Here is a 24,709-nt window from a genome sequence, read left to right as displayed (position 1 = left end):
GGTGAGAAGAAGGTGTCCCATGTCTGGAAGCTGTGCCCTGGGAGCTCCTTGTCTGGGAACACCTCATGTTCTGCATGCCATACAATTCACACAGGTGGCTTCCACCCCCTTAAAACTTCCAGCCTTTTACACAGATAATAGCAGGGTTTCAAAACAAATACAGGTGTAACCTGGGGCCTCCTCAGACCTGCTGCAGGGGAGGGTAGCTTGCCATGTGTTGTATCAGTTGCATCTCTGTGCAGGAGTGTTTTAATGTCTTTTATGGGGAGCTGAAAGTTGTCTATTATCAAATGTGTTTGTTCCCAAGTAACACTAGCTCTGCTACTACTATGTGGTTGTTTGAACAGCTGGGTCTACATTAACACTTGAGTTTTTATTACAGCCAGTCTTGGACTTCACACAGTGTCCTGCTCCTTCTTATTTAAGGATCTAATCAGGATCCTTCAGTCTTTCTGAGAACATCTGTCTTGGTTTGAGCTAATTGCAGTTCCTGTGTCTCAAAGCAGCCTTTCTGTGCCAGCTGATCAGCTGCCAACCTTTCCTGTGTTTAAAAAATAGCAAGCCATGCCCTTGCCATGGGAGAATGCATCAAAACGTGTTATTGTAGCTTACAGTTTTTTACAATTTCCAAAGAATTCAGATACTGAGGGTGGACTTGATTTGGTTTTTCCTTGTCCCCTCTTCTAGAGTGTCCTCGCCTTTCTCCTGAATCCAGAAGTGGTGGCACGGACTAGGGAAAGCGTTTTTCCATGGGCTGGCTGCTTTAACAGGTGAATTGCTTACAGTGTACAACAGTCTGAAACCCCAGAGGCTTTTAATGATCCAAGGTAGTGAGAAAGTGAGCTTTGGGGCTGTATTTCACCACTAGATGGCAGGGGCCTTCAAGCTTTGCAAGCAGAGAAAGCAAGAGAAGCAGCTGAGTGCCCCTGAGTACCGATGCTCTTGAGCTCCTCTGCATTTTCTGTCGCATTTTTCAGTGTTTTAGTGCTATTTTTTAGCGAAGTTGGGAAGTACCAGGGCTGCTCTTCGCAGGAGCTGAACCTGGTTCTTTGTTTGGCCGTGTGCTTCGTGCCAAAGAAGCTGTGGGACAGGAGTTCTGTGTCTCGGGGGGCTTTGTGGCACAGAGGTACATTGCTCCCCTTGATCTGCAGAACAGGAACACTGGATCTTGCTTTGTGAAGGAAAGTGACCTCAAAAATTACCTGCCCCAAGAAGAACGGTCTCACAAGTGCCAGGAGGGATCTACTTAACTTTTGTGGCGCTTATGAAAAAAACCCCACACCACAGCAGCACTTTTTCAGGTCTCAGGTTTGTGAATGCTGACAAATATTGTAAGAGCAACTTAAGAAGTTGATTGGTTTTGTGAGTTGTTTTCCTCAGTCTCATCACAAGGGTGAGCTGCCTGCCATCCAGATCTCTTCAAAAACTGCTCACAACTGCATGTCCTCAGGCTTCTTGTAGTTTCCCTGTAGAGATGTGAGGTAAAATGCCACCCCACCAGCACTGAAGTAAACATAGCTGGTAAAGCAAAGGCTCATGACCAGATCACTTTAAAATCCTCTCTCCAATTCTAATATTGATAATAGTGCAATACTGGTCTAATATTAAAAATGCATTATTAATAATGTAAATATCAACAATATGATACTAATATTACCCTTGGAGACAGAGAGCTTGTGTCCCCTTGTTTTTACATGAAAGGTCAAGATCCTTGAGAAGAGCAATGAGAGATACAACGGGAGCCTTGTTGAGTTGCTCTGCTGATGAATCTATATTCAGGCTAAGGGAGAAGGAGGGAGGACTCAGTGGCACAAGGCTTTGGAGAAACCTGGTTTCCCTTTATGGAGCCTCTCATTTATTTCTTAAGAGCAACAGTGAGTTCCCATTTATACTTTGAAAGCTGCTGGCATTAAAAAAACAAAACAACACATTAATTCCTTTTTCAGTCTGTGTGGCTTGCCAGGGAAAGAGGCTCACTCCAGCTCATGCAGGTGTGTGCCAGAGGAGTCTTTTTATCTGCTGTTTGGGTCTGGAGGGCTGCTCCTCATGTGTTTAATGATCCCTAGCACCTGGCAAGACTAACTCAAAACTGAGAATAGATACATTGGCATTAAAAATTGGGCTGTCTGTAATCACCCAGCAGGGCTGAGGGTGACTCTGGCTCCTCCATGGGGAGCAGGAACGCTGCTGGGCTCATGGGACTACTGCTGGAAAGGATTTGCTTGCCCATGTGCTGAACCACTGCAGCTGTGGCCACCTGCCTGCCCTGCTGTGGCTTGGACAGGAGGAAGGAGCTGCTTCTCAGTAGCCAGCAGGAGGAACAGCTGAAGGCAACCTCTTTTATGTGTGTTGTTTCAGTCCTAAAACAAACAAGCCTGTTTTTTCTTCACCTGGACTCCACCTCGAGGTTGAGTAGCCAGGATCCATCCATCACATCAGGAAATACAACAATCACACTGGGTTTTCCCCCCTCTCCAATATCCTCTCAGTTCACGTCAGGTGAGATGTTGCTCATCACCAGCACTTCAACCAGAAGAAGAAAGTGTTGCTGAGAAATGGAAATGGGAGGCTGCTGAAGAGCTCTCCTGCCTGTGGTGCAGACTCCTCCTGGGAAGCCATGAATGCATGGAGGTAGAAAACACCGTATTTCACTTTTCTACTTGATGTTACTTTAAAGGTTGGGAAACTGAGCAAGGTTCACAAGGTACAGAGATTTTATTCTCTGTTGCCTTGGCTAGAAGCAGAGGTTGGCATTTTCTGCTGAAGTGGGCTGGATGGGTTGATGCAAAGATTTTGGTTTGCTGTGGAAGAGATGCCACAGGCTCCTGTGCTACTGCCTTATTGTGGGATTCATCAGAAAAAAGTTACCAGTAGCAGAGCCCCTCTGCTAAGGGGCTGATGAGATGTAATGGCTTCAGATGAAATACATGAACTGTGAGATTTCTGGATTACCAGGCAATGCTCTGCTATCTCAAGTGGCTGCTTTTGTTTCCTCCAAGAGTGGTGGTGTTGGTTGGTGGACCAGAAGCAGCTTGTGATTATCTTGATGCTTCTGTTTCTGGTTAAGTGCTAATGAACACAGTGCCCAAATACCTGGCTGCTTATCCCTCTGCTGCCAGCTGCCCCTGCAGCTCCTTGCATAGGCAGCTCTTTGCTGGTTAAAATGCTTTGCTTGTGTCCTTAGGTAAAGCACTGAGAATCAGCTCTTTGGGATTTTGTTCCTAAATATTGTGGAGAGAAAAACAAAAAATGTGCAAACACTGTAGAAGTAAAATCTCATTCAGCTGGATGTAAGTACTTCTCCATGTAAGGTACATATTGTTTGTAGCTGTGTCATCCTCATCCCCATATGAGGGAAAACAAACAACACAGACAATTATGGGATGAGGCATATGTGCTGGTAGTGGAGAAGCAGTCAGAGTAAATGAAAAAAGGACTTCCACAGAATGTTTCTAACTAGTAGAAGAAAGAAAACTAACTGTGAGCCAATAATTTTGAAACCCAAGATTCAAAATTAAATGCTGCTCAGTTTCATGAAGCTCCCTTGGCCATCCTTGGTGATTCAGCCCTTCCCACGCCAAAGGACACCAGCTCCAGATGTGCACTGCTTAGCACCACATCTGGTACATGGCATCCCTGGAAATGAGTGTCTGAAATGGTGAATTGCACTTTTCCAGAAAGGAAGGGGGGTATGCAGGATTGCCTCATGAAGGGGCAGCTAAACATTACCTAAACAACCACTTCTGTGACCTTGAGAACATCTCCCTGATTTTCCTGTCCTGATCCCTGTGTTTGTCTGCCCCAGTGTGAGGAAGGGCAAACCAACCCAGGGATGACTTCAGGCTGGGAGCTCCTGAGCAAGCCCTCCATAACTGCCTGAACTCTGTGCTGCTACAAGCCCAGAGCTGGCAAGAAGAATGCTTGGGAGAGTAGACCCACAGAGGTGTGAGCTCTTCGAATGTCCTGCTTTTCCCTTGTCTGGTATAGGGCATGTTTTGGTTGACAGGACTTTAGAATCAAGTCTGATCCCAAAGCCTAGAGGCTGCCTGAGCTGAGGGGGTAGAGGGGAAGAGGCAGGGCTCGGGGGATTCAGGTTGGATGTGGGTTGTGATGCTTGTAGGCACAGGCTTTAGAACTTCTCTTACTTGCTGAGCCCTCCAGATCAAAACTTTGATGGTACTGATTACAGCTGTAGGCCTGATGGGCCAGGTGGAGCTCATGAGCTTTTAAGGTGTTTTAGTGTGTAGGATGTGACTTGGACTGTGTGTGTGGCCACACGAAGTTTCAGTAGGCAGGTGCAGGGCCTGTGGGTAGGTTATCATCCTCAAAATTTAGGATCCTATGAAATGGTCATTTGCAGCTGAGCTACTTGTCCCAGATGCCCTTGAACACCTAAGGAGAACTATTCATTGGAGCCTGGTTTATCTTACCCTAAAACAGATTTTAAACTGAATAGGGAACAAGACATATGATTAAGAGGTCTCATATGATTATCTCACATGCAAATGTCTCCAGGTAGGCAAGATGAATTGCATCTGGTGTCTTACATTGGGAACAGAAATGGGCTTATCCAATCCAAATTGGGGCATTTCTGAGCATCACCATCCACCTGGAAAAGAAAGAAGGGAGTGAGAAAGAGGCTTTCTCATTTGTGTATCTCAGTGCCTTCAGCAGCTTTACTCCTTGGATGGAGCTGGTGGTTCTCTGTGCATTTGTGGGATGTGTGGATTTCCACCTTACCTTCTCACTGTGCAGATCCATCAGCTGCTGCTGCAGGATGGAAATGGTGAATCCCACATCCACATCTTCCCATGTATGTATTCAGGGGAATGATGTGTCCCACACAGTGCAGCCTTGCTCTAGGAACATGCTTTTGGTCATTTCAGCAGTTCCTATGAAAGTGATATAAGTTGCCAGCAGGGCTGTGCTTGTTCCTAAGTAAATTTCCAAGTCAACAACCGAAAGCAGTGGGGCCTGACAATAACTGCAGATTAAGCACTGCAGAACACACGTGCTCATTCTCATTTATCAAAAATTAATTTATCTTTGAAATGTAGCATGAAGAAAAGCCAAGTAAGTCAACTTACCCTTTCTGGAATGCAAGTTAATTACAGGTGCCTGTCTTTGGCTCAAATCAACTTGTGAGATAAAAGGCTTTTTGGTGAGCTGCTCCCATCCTTCATAAAAACAAAGCACAGGGTGAAAAAACAGTAAAAGTCCATATTTTCTTTTTCATGTTCACAGCCACTCACCCTTGTGGCTTTTTCTTTTTGAGCTTAACTGGGAATAAAGGCAGACTTGGATCACTCTGAGGGTAAATGCCCCAGAGCTTTCTGGCTCCAAAAAAAGTTTTAACAAACACTTTTATTCGTTCCTGCAAGACAACATGAAGACAGACCAGACTGTCTTTTTTTGCTTTTCCCCCCACCCCTTCTCTGCTCTTTGAGATTTTTCTGCTTGTCCTTCGCTGCAAACATTAATTTAGCCATGCTTAAGCCTGCCTTCATATAAATAGCAGATGCTTCTATGACATGGGTATTGTGCCTTCCTGGTTGTCCATGGTCTGGGTAGCCCTGCCTGCAGTGTTGAGCCAGATAAAGCTATCTAAGTAGAAAGCTACAAAGGGCCTCTTGGATTTGGTTTCCTGCATCTTTGTGTCAAGCAAAGACCTCTGATTGTTCTTCCTGTAATTAAGGCGAATGACAGGAAAGGATGGGGAAAAAAAAATCCTCCTTATCTTAGAAGACAACTCCCCCCACGCCCAGCAGCAAGATTTTTACATCCCTCCCTTGGCTGCCAGGAGCTGATAGCCTGTGGGTGCAGGCATGCAGGAGAACAGGGGATCACAGGGAGGTTTTTGTTTGGGCTTGTGGCATGCACCTTCTGGGAACCCTCTGCCTGTGGTGGTGGTGGTGCCACAAAGCCAAGGCAGCACGTGTCAGGTGGGATGAGCTTTGCTTGTCTCCTGTAGACCTTTTGCTTTTGCTCTCCCCTGTTGGGTCTTTGCTGTCATCATCCTGATGTATCCAGTTGCAGGGAGAAAGAGATGGTGCCTCTTGGTGCTCAGCAGAGAAAAAGAAACCCTCTTGAGACCTAAGCTGGTTGCAGCTGCAGCAGTGCTCCTGGGCCCTCAAGAGGGATTTGCAAGGCTCCTGCAGGTGGGGAGGTCAATAGCAACAGGAGGCTCCTTTAAGGAATGTGGACTTGATGGGCTTTGCATGAGGGGCTGCAGAGACAGAAGTTAAACCCAGAGAGGTGTAGAAAGAAGAAAGCAAGCTGCAGATCTGTTCTGGTTGAGCCTAGCCCAATACAGTCTGCTGAAAATGCAGAATTGAAGCACAAACTCCTGTGAGGAGGTTCCTATTGCTAATGAATCCCCAAATGTGGTAAAGTCATGTTCAGCTCAGCATTGCCTCTCTCTCAGAGCATCTCAGCTTCTGCTCAGAGATCCATGGCAACTGTGAGCCAAGACCATGTTGCTGTAGAGACACAGGAGGCACAGAGAGCATTTGTATCTTTGCTTCTTGTGATGGAAGTGCCAGTTTGTGATTTTCTGCTGCCCTGCAATGCTGGGGAGGAGGGTTCTGCAACACCCAGTGTGTGTGCCCAGTCATGCCCTGACGTTTTGACCTGAAAGTGTCCTTGTTGGCCTTTTGCTATGGGAGTCCATCCATAAGTGGTCCTAGCTGCTGACCTGGAAGGTGCTGGGATGAAGGGTACCCTGCTCTGAACCCAGCAGCTCCCCAGGAGCACAAAGAAATGCCTGTGGAAGAAGGTATCTGCTCTGGGGCCAGGTTGCTGACTATTTCTTGCCCTGCATAACCCACAAGCAATGAAGATTAAATACTTGGGTGTACTTGCATTTCCTCAGTCATTCCAACAGCCAGCAGCATGTCCAGCATAGTAAGGCCTTGCTAGTGATGTGAACTGCACTCCAAATTTAGCTCTAATTTAATCAAAGTAATTTAATCAAAGTAAAATGTCCTGTGGGCAGTCCATTGGAGGGAAACTGAGGTGGTATGAGTTACCTAGAGTCTGTGCCAGCACCCATGCTAGCTTGCAGGAGGTTAATTTTCACGTCACACTTGCTCTGAAGTCAGCAGGTTTGTGATAAACCAGGACTAGATGTTTCTCCTGCTGCTGTTCAATTTATCCAACTACTCCCAAGCTTGGATTCAAATTTTTGAGCTGGAAAAACTTCTGAGAGCACTCTGCAGTACTAATTATAATTGCAGATTAACACAGATCTACACAGTCGTATCCAGAGCTTCACAGACAGAGAAAGATGCTGTCTTGGGTGGAATTTGGGTGCAAATAGCAAAAATCAATTGTTTATTTTTTTTTAAAAATTGTACATTATCTGGGCAGTCTCAAAGATGGAAAAAACTTTCATCAGAAGTTGGTTTAAGAGTGATGTGTAGGTATTGCTTTTGAAACATCTTAACCAGCATTAACAGGTTAGGATGAAACTACACCTTTCAGCACTGGGAGGAATGCTATGTGTCGTTCTTTGAGGCTGGCAAGACCCTGAGTTTGCCCTAGAAATACTCCTGTTTAAATGTGGACTGGTGCCATGAACGTTGTGAGAGGTGAAAGGGGCATGGGAGAGTTAAGAACTACCTCTGGAGTAAATCCTGAGTTTCTGAAGCCTTTTGGTTGAGACTGAGGCATGGTAAGATGAAGCAGGCAGCCTGGAAGTGGAGTTCAACAGGGAAAAACTGGATTTGGAGCAGAGCAGCTATAGATGCTTGACCTGTGGGCAGAGGAGAAGGTGCAGTGATACTTTGAAGAGTGCTGACAATAGATTTGGGAGGGTCATTTCTGAAATGGAGCCCAGATGTATGTGTTGGAGAGTGCCAAAAGCCCCAAGGTCTACAAGTTCCAGGGGATGTGAAGAATCAGGGTGTTATCTAGCATCAGGCAGCGATGTGGGAACTTGGTTTCTTTCAGCCACGTTGCCTTTGCTGGAACAGCAGACAGGGGTTGTCAGGACTGCAGCAATGCAGAGCTAATGAAACCAGAGGCTGCACAGCCCTGGCTCTCAAGGAAGGGCACGGGCAGAGCAGAGGGAACTGTGCAGTATGGGGCACAATGGAGTATGTCCCGTGTTACACATAAATGCCAATCGGTATCTTTCCTGAAACCTGCCTGTTTCAAAAGTGGCTTTTGTCTTTCTCCTTGCTCATCATACTGGAGGCCACACCTTGACTCCTGTGTCCAGTTCTGGGCCTCTCAGTCCAAGAAGGAGATTGAGGTGCTTGAGCAGGCCCAGAAAAGAGCAAGGAGGCTGTGAAGGGATCCAGCACAAGTCCTGTGAGTTAGGGCTGAGGGAGCTGGGGCTGTTCAGCCTGGAGGAGGCTCAGGGGAGACCTCATCACTCTCTACAACTCCCTGAAAGGAGGGTGTAGCCAGAGGGGAATTGGTCCCTTCTCCCAAGTAGCTACCAGGGGAGGTTTAGGTTAAATATTAGGAAGAAATTCTTTCCAGAGAGGGTTATCAGGTATTGGAATGGGCTGCTCAGGTAGGAGGTGGATTCTCTGTCCCTAGAGGTTTTTAAACCAAAAATAACAAAAAAACAAAAACAAAGAAACAAAAAAACCCCAAAACACAAAAAATTAGAAAAAGCTCAAAAAACCCAAAAAAAGAAAAAAACAAACAAAGACCAACAAAAGAAAAAAGTGAGAGGAATTGTCATTTTTGTTGTATTTGTATATACTAGAACATATTACAATTGTCATTGTAATAAACGGGAGTTCTTCACAAACAACCAAACAAAGAAAAAAAAAAAAAAGAGGGGGGAAATGTAGTGAAATGAGGCAACCAGGTGCCACTAATTGCCAGGGAGTGGGCATGAGCTTGTGTTAAGCCCACCTGTGCCTGGTTAGGGTGGGCCCCCACTGCGCATGAGCAGGACCGGGGGGCCAATACAAGGTGAGGCTCAAACTCACAGGCTCAGCTCAGTCCTGAGCAAGCCAGCAGAGAGATCAGTTGCTATCGGAGCAACAGCACCAATCCAGGCTAGTCAGCCCTGAGGGCTATAGGCTTAGAGCACTGTTCGTGAGTTTCTGCTGGAACACCTGGTTGGACCTTGGAGTGCCGTGCCCTAAAAGAGGTTTGTCTTGCAACAATCACAGCCAGTCCCTGTTTTTTTTTCTCTTTTCTTTGCACATCCAGGGTGCTGGAGAGGAGGTAGGGCAGTGCCTTTGCAACAGCAAAATGGGAAAGTAACTTTGGGGAAAAACTTTGTGATCCTTAAAGCCACATGGCTGTTTCACAGAATAATGGAATGGTTTGGGTTGGAAGGGACCTGAAAGAACATTAATTCTAGCCCACGCTCTAGACCAGATTTGCTCCAAGCCCCATCCAACCCCAACCTTGAACACTTCCAGGGAGGGGGCAGCCACGATTTCCCTGGGCAGCCTGTACCAGTGTCTTGCTACCCTCCCACTAAAAGTTCCTTCCTAATTTCTAACCTAAATTTACCCTCTTTCACTTTGAAACTGTGCCCCTTCTCTCCCCCCCATCATATGGCTCTATGCCCTTATAAAAGGTCCCTCCCAGCTTTCCTGTAGGCCCCTTCAGGTACTGTAAGGCTGCTATGAGGTCTCCCCAGGTCTCTCTCTTCTCTCCTCCAAGCTGAACAACCCCAACTCTCTCAGCCTGTCCTCATAGGAGAGATGCTCCAGCCCTCTGACCATCTTCATGGCCCTTCTCCCTCAGATTGTACCCACACCCAGACAGTGCTCAACTTGACATGCAATAGAAGAGGGATGCTCTTACAATTGTGTTGGGGGAAAGGATGGCCACACTGAGCTAAGTTGCTCTTCCAGTTCCTGCATGGATCTTCACCAGTTAATGCTGGAAAAGGGGAGCAGGCCAGAATGGGTGGGCAGTCACATCTGTGTCCTGCAACCCCACCTTATTGTAGGATTGTGTCAAGAGGAACCGCCCTGTTTAGCTGAAGGACCAGTGGCTGTGGGTGGGGATGCATCTTGCACAGCAGAATAGACACCAGGAATGGGTCAGGAGTGTGGCCTGGTACACTGCAGGCTCTGATGGCTGTATTTTGGATTTGACCCCTTGTGTAGCTGAGCTGCATAAATGGTTCACCTGCTGCTTTTGGACAGGCAGAGGAACTGTCTGTCCCCTCCTCTATTAGCCTGAAGTTCTCACTTCACCCTACAAGCACTGATCAGTGAAAAGATGGAAAGTGAACTCATTTTAGAATGGCTTTGACAGTATTAGCGAGCAGCAATACTTCCTTTTAATATGCTTAGGGGATTCTGAAAACAAAGACAATGAAACCTTTTTAATCTATATAAAAAAGCTAGCCATTTAATAACTTTAAGATGATTCTCTACAAGATAACAAATTGTAATACGGGCTTGCAGTAAAGGTTCTCCTTTGGAAAGCACGAACTATCAACATAATCACTAAGCTTCAAAACACTTTTCCACTTTCTAAGAATATAACAGTGAAAAAAAAAATGGACAGGGAAATTCAAATGAATCCCAAACACCAGTACAAAGCAGGTTCATGTGGACTGCTTTCTGGCAGCTGTCTGTCACTTACAATAGTGTAACTCCCCTTTCTGGATGTTAGGCCAGAGCCAAGCCCTTGAACTGACCCTGGGCCACCTGAGGTTGTGGTGGCTCCTGCTGCCCTTCCAGGAAGATTCTGCAAGTGACATTCTGGTAGCCAAGAGCAGTCGTCTTCATTCTGAAACACTGCATTAAGGCTGCAAGACTTCATGCATTTGTTATCTAAGGCAAAAGAGGCCATTTCAATAAGGCACGTGTTTAGATACAAACTAGGAAAGGGGGAGGGGAAGCAGAAGTGCCTGCTTTGTAGATGCTACTGAACACACAGCTCTGTATTTACCAGTGATCTCCTCGCTGGTGCAAACGCTCAGGAAACATCAATGTGGGGCAACCTTGAATTATTTAAGGACACCAGTGTTCTGGCTTTGAAAATGCCAGAACTGTCTGGAATTTACCTGAGCTATTGCTCACTTTGAAGCTGTTTTCTCAGTCTGAGGACCATAGGCAAATGCGTTCCGTGACTTGCTTTTAAAGGGCTCACAGAAGGCAGCGGTCACAAATGAGCTTATGTGTGTTTTGGAGCATCTGGCATCCAAATTCCTAAATTTCAGAGGGTCTTATCTGAAAATCACTGGGTGGGATAGTATGTACTTGCTGAAGGAATGGCCCCATTAAAACAGGAGGTCATTTTTTTGGCAACATTGTAGTGCAGAAGGACCAGCACCTATGCAACAGAATTTGGAAAAGAAGACCAAGAGATGAATGTTAAGTGAGAATTGTAACAGATGCAATTAATTCCCTATGTCCTAGAAAAATAAGTGCTATTTAGTCATTAAATTGTGTATATGATAGAGAGATGTTTAATTACCTGGTATTTCAAATTAAGCTGTTTTCTTTCCATACAAATTACAATTTGTATGTAAACCTCTCTGGAAGGGACTGGTATTTTGAGACATTGATGACTTGCAACCTGACAGATGAACCCAATGGATCCTGGGGTGCTCTCAGGATAACTCTGAGCCCATGTACAATACGGCTTTTCAGCCCGATTGTCAATTTTAATTAGCAATGCAAGGGCATAAAAGGTAAATGTGTATGAATTTACACTGCTGGGAATCCATCCACCTTTGGAAATCCCATGTTGTGCAGCTATTAGAAATACTGAAATCTGAATGCTGTAAGATATTAAAAACCTTCCTCCTTAGAAGGTTCTGTTCCTTACATAGCCTAATATGCTTTCCTCCCAAATGCTGTACACCTTGCTTGATGCCCTGCTTGTTGCAGTTGTGCATATACGCTACTCAGAATAACCCAGTGCTGTATATAACAAAGTAGCATCAGGAGGAGAGTTAAATTTAATGGAATTAAACTATAGAAAGTAATTCCTAAGAAGGGAATGGAGTTCTATGAGAACCATTACACTTGCTTCATGGATTGCTACGAGTCGGTTTCACAACCACGTCCATGTGCCAAAATCAAGATGGAATGGAACAAAAAGAGTGCAGCATCCAGTTAACAAATATACCGAGGAAACAGGCAGTATATACAAAAGATACACACTGCTTACCCAATGCATAATTTTTAAGGTGCTTAATGGATGTTTTAGGGAATGTAGCAACATATACATATACGCAGTGTATAGAATCTAAATGTGTATTTAGAAACATAATACAGAACCAGATATATTCCCAGATCCCTGATTTAATTAGATTCTCTAACAGGTAAAGAACGTATTTAAAATATTTCATAAAAAATATCTAAAAAAAATATAAATGGTAACATTTACATTAAAAATAGCTCCAGTTTGTCTGCTTTTCTGTTTTGCTTCTTGAGGACTGGATTCCTCTGGCTTTCATAGGGATGCCATTCGGACCAGTGAGAGTTTGAACAACTGTGCCTGACGGGACAGCTCTGTTACGAGGTCCACCATCTTCTGCAGGGCTGCTGTGTTGGGGTACTGCAAGGCGGCTGTCTTGGTAGCCCGAACAATACTCTTCAGCAGCTCACACAGCTGGTTGCTGGAGTTCATCACCTTGCTGCATATGTCCTGAGTCGTCACCTGCCTTGTGAGCATGTCCCCAATGAACACGAGTTTGTGGGCACTCAGAATGACAAATTTGCTATGGGCCACGAAGATCCGGGGGGGCTGAGAAGCGTTGACGCAACTGAAAAAGGCATCGATGGCATTTAGGAGGATGTTGAAGTGAGTCTCACATTGGTCAGAATAGAATAAAAGCAGCTGGCTGTCATGGGAGGTGGCAGTGCTGTTGGCAGTCTGGAGAGCTTGAGGTGGCTTCCATTTTGAGATGTCGTTCTCCACTGGCTTTTTGATCTCTTGCTCCAGACGTTGAAACTGATTGATCTGGAAGGCAAGTAAGAAGGCTCTCTTCAAAGAATATTCTCATAACACGTTGTTAGGTAGTGCAACCTCACCTCATGCCTCGGGGCATCACTGGCTATCCTAGATTGACCTTATGCTAAAAAAAAAAGTAGCACGTATGTTTTCTAACATCTTTGATATTGGAGAGTGGGGTAATCAAGTGCTTTGGTTACCATAAATCCAAATACACAGAGTTCGGAAGAGAGAAAATATCTAAAATACTTCATTTGCATTAAAAAACCACAAACAACAACCTCTCGATTTATAGGCCGTTGCTCATTTGGAGTATTCTGAAATCAGGAGTGAGAGAGAGGGATTGAAATGGGAATGACTCCTACGCAGGCTTTAAATAGCTGTCATCTCTTGTGGGATTTTGAGATGACAAAGTTTTAAGTCTCACACCCGCACTGCTTGAACAACATTGCTTGAACAATTTTCTATCATGTGATATGGCAATAACATATCAAAGACTTAATAAGAGGGGCAAAGTGACAGCCCTTGATCTTACACAACCTAATTTTTTAGTATTGAAAGTGATGTTAATCACAGTGTTTAAGCTAATGGTATTGATGTTCACTAAACATATGTTCAGGTGGCATGTGTACTCAGTGTGGTCCAGTGGTTAAGGCACTGGGCTGCAGGTCAGAAAAGCCAAGCTCTCACGCTGGCTTTGTAACTGACCCACTACAAAACACTCCAGGAGTCCTTTTCTGTGGTAAAATTTTGGAGACAGCATCTGCTTTTCATCAGACATATGGACTGGGCACACCACAACAGTACATGGAATAAAAAAAATTGATTAGCCTCTTAAAATGAGATGGCTGGAAATTGCTTTCAACAGAAAGGATTACTCCTGACATGAGATGCCTTTTTAAAAACTAAGAGCTGTGGCTGTGCTTCCAATCAATTAGGAAGTAGTAAGAAGGAAAAGAACAAGGCAGAGATGTTGCTCTTAAAAATAGCAACTCTGCAACTTAAAACTTGTCTGGCATAAGCAATGCCTGACACAGTTGTGCAGGCTCAGGAAGGTGCTACAGTCTTGTACAAGCTTACTGCTCACCATCTCTCATTCAGAACATGACAGTGCACATCCTTGTCTTTTGTGTTGATAATGCCTTAGTGGTGGAGGCTGCCTGGCACAAACCCCATTTGGAAAGAAACTAACCAAAGAAACTAACCTGGAGCTGCTGTTTAGCCAAGAACCTACCTGTCATCTTCACCACCTAGCACTTGGGACTTTCTAACTGCATATGCTGGCACTCCTGCACACCTCACAGCCTTGATGCCAGCAGCTGCACATGGCTAAGGGAAGGGCCCTTCCTGCTTTGTTTCACCAGTGCTCCTCACACACAAGGAACACCACGTTTCAGTGCAATTAGTGCACCTCAGCAAACATACCTGGTGGTGCTCCAGCTCCATTTTGCTCTGCTTGATGATATTTTCTTTTTCCAGCAGTTCTTTCTGTTGCCTTTCAAACTCTTCCTTTCCCTGTTTTACAGAACATAAGACACCAAGTTGAATCAAACACACTCCTGAGCTACATGACAACTTGTAAGTCAAATAACTGGCTGCTTTGTATTCGTTTTTCACCAGTAGTGCACCAGTAAGTATGGAGAAGGAAAGGATAATGTGGCAGATCAAAAGGCTATTGCTATTATGTATGCAACAGTCCTCCTATTAGAGAGGAAGTAATCAGCCTGGTGAATTTACTCATGAATATTTATTAGTGTGACAATCTGATGGCAACTTTTCTGCAAACAGCTTCTGCAAAACCCACAGTGTGCTGGCTTTACTTACCTGAAGATGAACATAATCGTAGTCATCCATCCAGCTCTTTTCTGAGGTCTCACTGGTGGTATTGTGAGGGTGCTGACTTTTATTCAGGAGAGGAGGAAGAGAACTGCAGTGGTTCTGTGCTTTTTCTCCGTGACGCTGTTTCTGTGGATTGTCATAGACACAGTCAGGAGAGTTCATGATATTCTCTGGTATGTTTTTGAAACGTGAACTGCTCAATGCCTGTTTGAAGAGCACCTCTGCATTTACACTGATGGTAGTGGTCAGCTGCTTGGCATCATCTGGGACTGTCCTCGCCACCATAACAAATCGATCCAGGTCATCACACTTGTTCTGTTGTCTGTTGACAGCTAGAACATTCAAAGACCAGCTGTAGCTGTTCAAGTCTTGACTGGTTTGGGTGAGGATCTGGTGAGAGTCCTCCAGCCTTTGCACTTCCCTCCTCATTTTGTTAAGGAGGCTGAACTCAGGCAGGCAGGAAGCATTGGCTGCTGATCCCTTTGCAAACTGGAGGTACTCCAACAGCGACTGCTGTACTTTATCCACAGAAGAGTGGATTTCATTTATGTGTTTCTCCATGTATCCGTAAGAGCGCCAGTCTGCCGTAACGAAGGCCATGAGGTTATTGACAGCTGTCTCCACCATCTGCTGGAGGTGATAAAGCCTCTCTATAGCAGTGTCTGGATCAAGAATTAGTCTTTTGTCCTGTGCAGTTGATGCTGAGAAAGAAGAGTCTTTTGATGTCGTTGATGATGTGGACATGTTACTCCTTGTGCTTCCTGTGCTGGAGAAAGACAACCTGTTCATCCCATCAGTTACATCCTGTAAGCCTTTAGTATCTTGGAGGACTGGTGGTGGCACATCATACACACCTTCTCTTCCTTCTGAGAGGAGACTTTCACTGAGTCCTGTCTGTTGACCTGGGAACACAGTTCCTCTTGGCGTATCATACACATCTTTTTGAGGTGCAATTTGCTGCCCAAGAAAATGGTTTTGATGACTCATGGGGAAGTCATAAACGCTGTGTTTCTGTGGCACTCCATCTGGTAATAAAAGGCTCTCAGGAGAAAATCTATTAAGTTCTTTCCCAGTTGCTTTGGTGATGGGAGGGGGAATATCATAAACTCCTTCTGATCTTAGACTGTGGCCCACTGGAGACGAAAAATCCTGCACATTTTCCCTCAGGCCTGTGTCATCTCGACACGCAGATGGAGGTGTAGCGTAGACCTGAATCACAGAAAAAACATGAAACCTCTAGCTAGAACAGCAAAATATTTTACATCTTCCCTATGGCCTACAAAATGCTGGGATGGAAGACCTGTCATTGACTTTCATGGAGTCAGCTAACTGTCCTGAGTCTGACTGAGTGTCAGCTTTAATATCTCACTTTTTAACATTCATCTTCATGCAAATGCTCATAGCAGCAAAATCCCAAAAGGCAGCATGCTGCCACAAAGATAATGTAGGTCCATTTACCAATTCACATTCCATAACGTTAATAATTTTAATGCAGTGCTTCACTTTACAAGTTTTGACAGTTGAAAAAGGTAAGGAAATCTTTTAATTATTTTATCTTCCTGCAGGATCATATGCAAATTCTTGTTTAAACATGTCTGTGGTCAGACATGAATGTACAAGAGCTTCTGGAATCAACATAAATAACTTACCCCTTTGGCAGGTGGTATGTCATAGACTCCTAAGGATTTTGCTTCTCCCATGGGAACTGCAAGTGCAGGTCCCTTAGCCGATGTGGGGGGGATGTCATATATCTAAAGAAAGAATAAACTGGTTACAGAAACAGGTCACCTCAGGAAAGCTGAGATCTCAGATGAGTGTATTTTGGTCTTCATGTTTCCGCTCAAACAGCCTGAAGCTGATCAGAGCTCTTCAGCTTTGTTTCATATGGGAAAGCTGCCTGGATCTGCCTGGTATTTTGGGCAGTTGGGAGGAAATGGACTTTCCCAGGTCACCTCTGGGCAACTGTGGACAGAGGCTGAATGTCTCTTAACCCATGCTTCTCAACAATTCCAGCCATCCTGTGTCTGCCTGTGTCATGAACTTCAATGGTTTTCCCTAAAGGAGCTGCTCTGTCAAAGAGCCATGGAGAGGTGCAGGGCTGTTGAGTTACAGGTCCTGCAAACATCCACTCTAGGTGTCTGTGGTCTTGGGGATTGAATGCTAAACATAACAGAGATATATTTCAAGCTCAGTGACATGGTGCAGTAGATAAGTGGCAAAAAACAACTCCCTGCATAGTAGTTGTTCATTTAGGCGGTAATTTTACCCTTACTGAGTGAATTATTGTCAACTATGCAACAAGAAAGTAAGGGGGGAAAAAAAATCTTCCCAGGCAGCAAGTTTATTCTGTTGAGATACAATCTTTGATCAAAACATAGAAAACAAATGGGACTTTTGTGTTTGGTGTGCTGCCAAATCCTAGTCAACATCAAATACAACTTTGAAATACTTGTGTGCTCTGTGAGTAAGCCACAACATCTAATTAAAACATTTTCTCTCTGAAATGAGAGAACCTGCTCTGCTCATAAACCCCTGGCAGAAATGAATCACCTTTTGTGCCCTGTCAGTGCTGTTGGCAGTTTTATTGGTACTTACCCCTTGGAGAGGGCGAGCAGGGGGGATATCGTAGGTATCCTTCTGGTATTTGGAAGGGAATTCATAAACATAACCTTGTCCTGACCTGACTGGAGTTATTACCTGTGGGATAAATGAAAAAGAGGAAACATAAGTCTGTGAGGATCTTGGCATGCTCCCTCTGTAGCTGCACAGGGTATAAACAATCCAGATTAAACTATACTACACAATCCAGTACCACTTATGCTTTATGTGGCAAAGCTAGGAACACAAGTCTACATATACTTCTGACAGTTAAACACCATAAAATAACTTAGTAGCTACAAATACACCATCTTTTCCTTTCAGACCATTCTGACACAGCTGCTTGCTAGTGCTACAATATCTTCTATTTGTCAAACACAGATTCCTCAGCAGGTCTAAGAGAGCTTGGACCTTTCTTCCCACTTAGCTCCCACTACCACAGACCACACGAGGCGATGGAAACACCACCCCACTCACTGAGATCAGGGTTAGGTACAAAGTGATCCTACTGATATGTTGAGCATCACCAATTACTGACCAAAGCTTAAAATCCTATGTTCAGGTTCTGGGACTTTACCCCTTTGTTTGTGGAGGCATTTCTCACCTAGTCTGGGAGGTTGTCTCACCTTGTCTGGAAGCGTTACTGTGCTCCACAGCACAATATCCTAGATCACAGACTCACTCGAATGGCTGAGGTTGGAAGGGACCTTAAAGATCATCCAGCTCCAACCCCCTCCATGGGCAGGGACACCTTCCATTAGATGAGGTTGGTCAAGGCCCCATCCAACCTGGCTTTGTAGATGACTGAGTGGGAGCTGTGGCTTTGGAAATTCTTTATATGGAAAAGCTATGCTTAAACCTTCCAAATAGGGACATTCAATTTTGTTGTTGCCATTTGGTTTGTCTGTATTAGTGGCTAAAAGATAGGAAATATAATGGATAGGATGTATAATGCAAGAACAGCCCCTGAAAAAACCAAAAAGCTTAGAAATTACATTTTTTCAACATTCTCTAAACCATTAACTACCATAATGATTTCAAATAAAATCTGGTGGAAAATAAGTGCCTTATGTCTTGGACAGCATCTGCATGGCAGAATGACAGTATAGTGTGGTAAAAAAAATGTTACCCAACCCCAAGAAAGAGCTGGGTTTATAGTGGAAATGCTGACATCTTAGCCTCTGGTGGTGCTATTTAGCTCTAAGAAAAAAAACATAAATACTGTAAACCAAAGGCATAAAATAGCAAATTACATAGGCTTGTACAAGATGTGGCTTTGTACACAGCTGGGGAGGATTCTCTACCAGAGCTACCTAACAGTCTTTTTCTAAAGTATGCAGGACGTGCAACAGCATTTCTGCCCAAAAGCTCAGCAGAGATCCTGTAACAGTTTTTGGTGTGAGGAATCCTAGCATTCTGGCAGATATCACCGTGAATTTTGCTCGACTGAGGTCTGTGGGGAAAGTCCCTGATGCTAATAGCCCTTCTTCTCTCTGCTATGTTGGTATCACTCATTTTTGTTCTTTTTACTTGCTGCCCAAATATTACTGTGTAATCCCTGGCTCTGCACCATGAAATGGATCACTAGATTTTACCCCCAAGGTGACTGTCATGCCAGTTCTGTCTCAATGTGAGCAGCCCAAGCCAGCGTGCCTGGTAGCAGCAGCCACTGCGAGTGCCTTAGGTGAGGGAGGAACATCCACACCTGGCAGGTGGAGCAAGACAAAGGTTTTTGCAGCTCCTTTTCTATGAATTAACACCAGAGGATAGGACTGGGAAGCAATATGGTGTCCAGAGTGCTGGATCAACCTGCTGCCCATCAGAGACTCCTCCTGGCTATTGGGTTAATAGGGGCAGACACGAGTTGTTTTGGTTTGTTTTTTTAATTACCTTAAAACTTATTGAACCGTTCCTCCCCGTAGGGTTACCATTGTAAAAGGTATCTACAGACAAAAATTTAAGAAAGTTCTCCCTTAAGTTACTTGAAGCCTCCTGTAATGGATCATTCCAGGTATTACCTGTTCCCAGGCCACTTTCATGTAACACCGGGATTCTTTCATTTGCCTGAGAAACTTCTAACTTGCATCAACATCCCTTCCCCATGCTATTCCTGCCAGTGAAGGCTATTGATCAGACTAGCACAGTTTCCCATATATTTTTTGCATATTTTTTTTCAGCTGCATGCTGCCAGCCAAATGTTTTCCACCCAAGTCAGGAACAGGAGGATTTGATTTTAAGCAATGTTTACTCAGAGGATTCCTCTAGGGGGTCCAAAGTTACAACCATGGCATTGCTTCAATAATGAGTCAGTGGGTGTTTAAAACCAATCCTCAGGGAGAACACAGGGAACAGTGACAACAAAGGGCTGTTTCCTGGGCAGTACACCTCCAAGAACCCTTCTGCTACTGCCAATGCTGTGGCATTAGGCTACTTGATAATATGCTGGAAAACTTCTTGATCATTCCAGAGGAAAAAACCCAGGCTGTTCATGGTGGTAGCCAGGAGGCCCACACCAGTGAGTAAAGTGGGAAGGACCTGGGACCACCACAGTTTAGCTCTGTTTTACTGCTGACTGCTGCCTAGCCAGAAAAGGTGGGAGGCAGGCTGTGTCAGGATCCAGTCCTTCTCAGTCTGAAGTTTTTATAAACCCTTTCTCAGTTATGGTCTACCTCAGAAGCTGAGCTCTATCCTAAAGCCATAGCAGGAGTGAAATTTGACCAGATCTTCTCCAGGCCTCAGATGTGTGACGCTTCTTACAGTCTTGCTCTTAGAGGCAATGTATAGCACCTCTGCAAAAGATTTATGGCACCTCAGTCCTCCAAGGTTTGCAAAGCACTTCAGAGAAGCTCCATTACAAAGGCTCAGTGATGACTGTCCTAAACATCTCCTGCCAGGACACCACCGCTCTCTCCTTGCTCAGAGAATTAATTCCCATGAGCAAACTCAAAGAACAGTCAAAAGTTTCTAATACAAAACCAAAGAGGTGATCTGAGTAACACAGGTAATAAGGCATGGAATCACAGAACATTGGAAAAGACCTTTAAGACTGTTGAATCCAACTATAAACCTAACACTGCCAAGTCCACCACTAAACCATGTCCCTAAGCATGTACAAGTGAAAATATTTCCTCTTGTTGTTACAGGTTAACATGATACTTTGCTTTTTACAAAAGAAGCCTTGGCAAAGTAGATGATATCCTTACACTGTGAAGCCTGAAACATACATGGAACAGAAGCTGTGCTCATGCCCAGTATTCACAGAAAGATCCTCCATCCTTGCACTCAGGAGTATCATGCAGCTGCAGTTATTCTTGTTGCTCATCCTTACAGACCTTTCCTATTTTTCAAAAACGGTCTGACATGCCTTTATGATGCTGTATTAATGTTTACAGTATTCCAATGCTGCTGTTTTTATTTATTATGCTGTGTTACAATCCCAGATAACTACATTAAAGATAAACTGTCCAGATGAAAGAAGCCACTTTCACTCAGTGCTGCAGGACTTTTCTCACCATGTATTTTAACCCTTTTGCTCTTTCCCAGACTTGACTAACCCAAAGCAGTGGCCAAGCAAGGTCACTCCATTATCTGGATGTAATAAAACCCCTGCTCTGGGTGCTTCTGGCTGTTGCCAAAGGAAGCGAGAAGTTAAAACAAGAAGTGCCTGATTCTGGGTATTCACGAATACATCCTGCCTATGTTGGTGACTGTGGACAGAGCTGTCTGCAGGGTTGCTTCTTAGCAGTGCACTCTACTTAAGGTTGCATTTATTTTCAAAATATAAATGCATCAGAAGCTTTTGCATCTGCTCCTTTCTAAGCTTCTGAAAAAGCTATACTAAAGAAAACATATGAGAAATCCAGCAACAACCAAGGCTTGTTGATAAGATGAAAGATAACTTTTTTCTCCCAGTGACTCAGGTGCTTTTTCCTGTGTGGAGGATTATTATCCAGCAACATGTTCTGAGAGAATTCATCATAAAATCCTCTACAAATGCTGATTTGGTCTGCAGTGAGTAAAAGAATGTTTCCTGTTGTACCTCCACTCCCCTTCCAACACTTTTCCTTAGGTTAAGTGTGCCTCTGGACTGCTTGTTCCTAGCCAGTTCCAAATAGAAGCAGCTCTTCACCAAAACATATTTTGAGTGAGCATTTTGTAACAGTAATTAAAATATTACCCAAGCTACATGACAAAGTCTTAATGTGGAGCATTTGTTCTGATTCTCATGTCCTCAAGCCATGACCCCTTAAGGGAATCCACTGGTGTTTCTGTATGAGGAAGAGGGAGGTAGCTGGGTAGGAGAAGTAAGAAAGGTACCTCACCTCATGTTTTCAGAAGCAGCTTTTGACTGTGGATATTCACTCATAAATATATTAAATGAGCTTGCTCCTTCTGAATGGGACTGCCCTTTTAATGCACTGTTGAACCATTTATGGTTTTGAATGTCTGACGGCAGTTTAGTTTGAAGAAAGATTTCAGAAGGAACAATGTGGCTGCAGAAGAAAAGTTCCCCTTTTCCCACTTCTGGAACAGGGACAGAAGCCCTGTCTGGTACTTCGGAATTTAATTCCCAACAAATGTTACTGAACATCAGACCTCAAAAGGATTATTTTTCCTTTTACCCCTTCTCCTTTAAGAATGCCTGTGGTCATCCAAGTTTAAATAATCCTGCATTTCAAACCAGCAATTTTCCCTGTTTATGCATTAAAGGAAACAGATGGTGTTCCCACAAACTATCTGGCCCAACATTCTCAAAACACTGTTAACCACTTAATCCATGCAGAGCAACTAACGGGAACCAGGTTTGGCTCTGGTGGAGCATGTGATGAGCCTGCTCCAAACTTTCAGTACTGCAAAACAAAGACAGTTGAGCAGAAAATTTGTTCTGTTCTTGCAGAAGACTATACTGTTCCAAAAGCAACTACTTGGATCTTTTCCATGCCAATGGCATGTTCCTAACCAAGCAAAAAAGCTGCTGAGTGTGTATGTACTTTGCAAAATATCCAGTCCTGTGGTTCATTAAATCCCACTTCCTTAAATATAAAGAAAAAACCAAAATCCTGCTCTTTCTCCTAGGATTAAAACAGACCTTAAGCTGCAATAGAGAACGTGCCTAACCAAGGCAGCAACAAGACATTTCTCATGCTTACAGCAGATGCACAACACTATAGTTTACATTGTTTAACAAGGACAAAAAGCAAATAAAACTACTGAAGCCAACAGAATTACTCTGAATTTATAGCAGTACTGTGGAAGGCAGTCTGTTCCCATTGTCCTGGTTTGGGCCAGGACAAAGGTGGTTTTCTGTTTCTGTACTTTTGCTTTGAGCTAAGTCCCTTGTAAGTAGTTGCATTTGCTGAAATTAACAGCAAGTTTCTCATGCAGTGTGTGTGCTTCTAGGACTGATAACACTTGATGTTTATAGTTACTGCCAGAGACTGGTATGCAGAGCCAAGGACACAGAGGCCCCACCTGAACCCTCCTTTAGGGAGGAACAGACAAGATAGATACCAGAATTGACCAAACAGAGTATTCCATCCCATATACGTCACACTCAGTATAAATTTGAGGCATCATGAGGGCCGAGCCAGATCTTTTCCTGATTTCCTGCTTCCCTTCCTTCACCCGGCATCCTGGAAGGATCCTGTCCGTTCGTCTGCCTGTGGTCCTGATCCGTGCCAGCCCATATCTGTGTGTTCCTGCCTCCAGTTCCCGACTGCTGCCGACTCCAGGAGTCCAGCCTGGACTTTCCCAGGGCTGCCCTACAGCCTCGGTGGTGATGTGAGAGTTATTGGGGGAAAGGAGGGAGGAATGTGGTATCCATTACCCTGTATATTTGTATATATTTAGTAATTTTACCTATTTATCACTACTGTTTCATTAAAGTTGTGTAGTTTAGTTTCCAACCCATAAGTCTCTCTCCCTTATTCTCTCTCCTTTCTCTATCAAGGAGAGAGAGATTAATAGAGAGCGTCTGTTATTCGGTTTAATTGCCGGGCCAGTGTTAAACCGTGACACCCATGAACAGCAATGCCTGATAGGCAGAATAGAGTGATGGGAAACAAGCTTTGCTGAATTTCACAGGTGAGAGAACCAAAGCACAGGTGTGTTGCATTTCTGCAACTCCTTGCCCTACCCAAATCAGCAGCAGACAGGGGAGCTGAAAAGGGCACCTGGCTCTTTCCCAGTTTGGCTTCTTAACCCCAAGAACCTACTGATGCCTGGTGACTGCTCTTAAGTGACATCAGTGATTTTCAGAGGTGGAAGAGACACATGAAGTACATCTTATGTATTTATTTTAAATCTTGATGAAGTAGGGTATTAAAATATACCTCCTCACATGATGCTCCCCTCTTCACCCCATGGGTATCTCTCAGCAGCTGATGAAGTAATGCCACCAACAAGTGCTAATTGCAGCTGCCAATCCTGTCTCTACTCAAATCAGCTGCAGCTTACCCTATGAAAAGTCCTGCTTTGAGGAGGCTAACTGGTGGTTCATAACATGGGATGTTATAAAGCTTGGACATGGGTAAAATGAATCAAAATGTAAGTAAATGAAAAAGAGCCTGCTTGTTTTATGTTTGAAAGGATTCTGCAGATTTAATACAGAACTTTAGTTGCTGAAATTCTGTTCCTAACCTTCTTTGGTAGAGCTTCCTGGCCTGGGAAAGAAATAGCTGAAGATAATATGGGGGAATTATAAGAGAGAAACAATTAGGGGGGGGAAAAAGACTAATCCCTATTCTCTTGAATTCCTACTACTTTAGAAGGCAGTGGCAGGAGCCACTGAACAAATGTGGATTAGGCAGCAAGCCACCTCCTGTCTGCCTTGTGGCCCTTCTTTCTGTTTTGCGGCATCTACTTAGGAAGCCTGGTGTGACTTCTTAAAGTTTTGAGGTTTTTTTCCTTGGGAAAGATTCTGTGGCTAGCTGTAACTGCAAGGAGACTGTGTTAAATAAAAGTCTCTCTGAGGTACTCTGCATATTTGAGAGAACCTGGCTACTTGGCTTAAAACCTCAGCTTTCCTACAGAAAGCTCAGTGTTTCCTCTCTGCAAGCTGCATTAAGATTTCCAGTGACTGATAGTGAGTTTCCTGACAGTAATACCTGTTGTATCACTAAGTGTTGTCTGCCAGAGGAGAAAAAAAAAAAAAAAAAGCAAAAGCAAAAATGCTTTTATGAAGCAGCAGCCTCAATTTATTTCCTATGTATGATTACACACACTGTTTTCCAGCTGTTAGTGAATATAGGTTGGAGTTTCATTCACACTTGTGCTAAGGATGCTCACTCTTAAAAATGTTTGTTTCTGTAAGCTGCTATAGGTTTTAAGTTTATGAAGCTGTAACACTTCATTTTAACCTAAATAATATATGAACATT

General features: G+C 44.1%; 1 protein-coding gene across 1 annotated transcript in view; it reads right to left on the bottom strand.

Moving 5' to 3' along the window:
• Window positions 1–10,315: 10,315 nt before the first annotated feature.
• NEDD9 (neural precursor cell expressed, developmentally down-regulated 9) overlaps window positions 10,316–24,709 on the bottom strand; it is a 37,868-nt gene continuing 23,474 nt past the window's right edge. Inside the window, exons 3-7 of the mRNA XM_030445220.1 lie at window positions 17,329–17,430; window positions 16,383–16,484; window positions 14,719–15,942; window positions 14,320–14,409; window positions 10,316–12,903 (exon numbers count right to left, since the gene is read on the bottom strand). Of these exons, the coding sequence (XP_030301080.1) occupies window positions 12,394–12,903; window positions 14,320–14,409; window positions 14,719–15,942; window positions 16,383–16,484; window positions 17,329–17,430 (2,028 nt within the window). The 3' untranslated portion in view covers window positions 10,316–12,393. The remainder of the gene's footprint in view (window positions 12,904–14,319; window positions 14,410–14,718; window positions 15,943–16,382; window positions 16,485–17,328; window positions 17,431–24,709) is intronic.

The sequence above is a fragment of the Calypte anna genome, chromosome 2, assembly GCF_003957555.1.
Source record: "Calypte anna isolate BGI_N300 chromosome 2, bCalAnn1_v1.p, whole genome shotgun sequence".
Lineage (NCBI taxonomy): Eukaryota > Metazoa > Chordata > Aves > Apodiformes > Trochilidae > Calypte > Calypte anna.
This window is presented reverse-complemented; position numbering and strand designations above follow the sequence as displayed.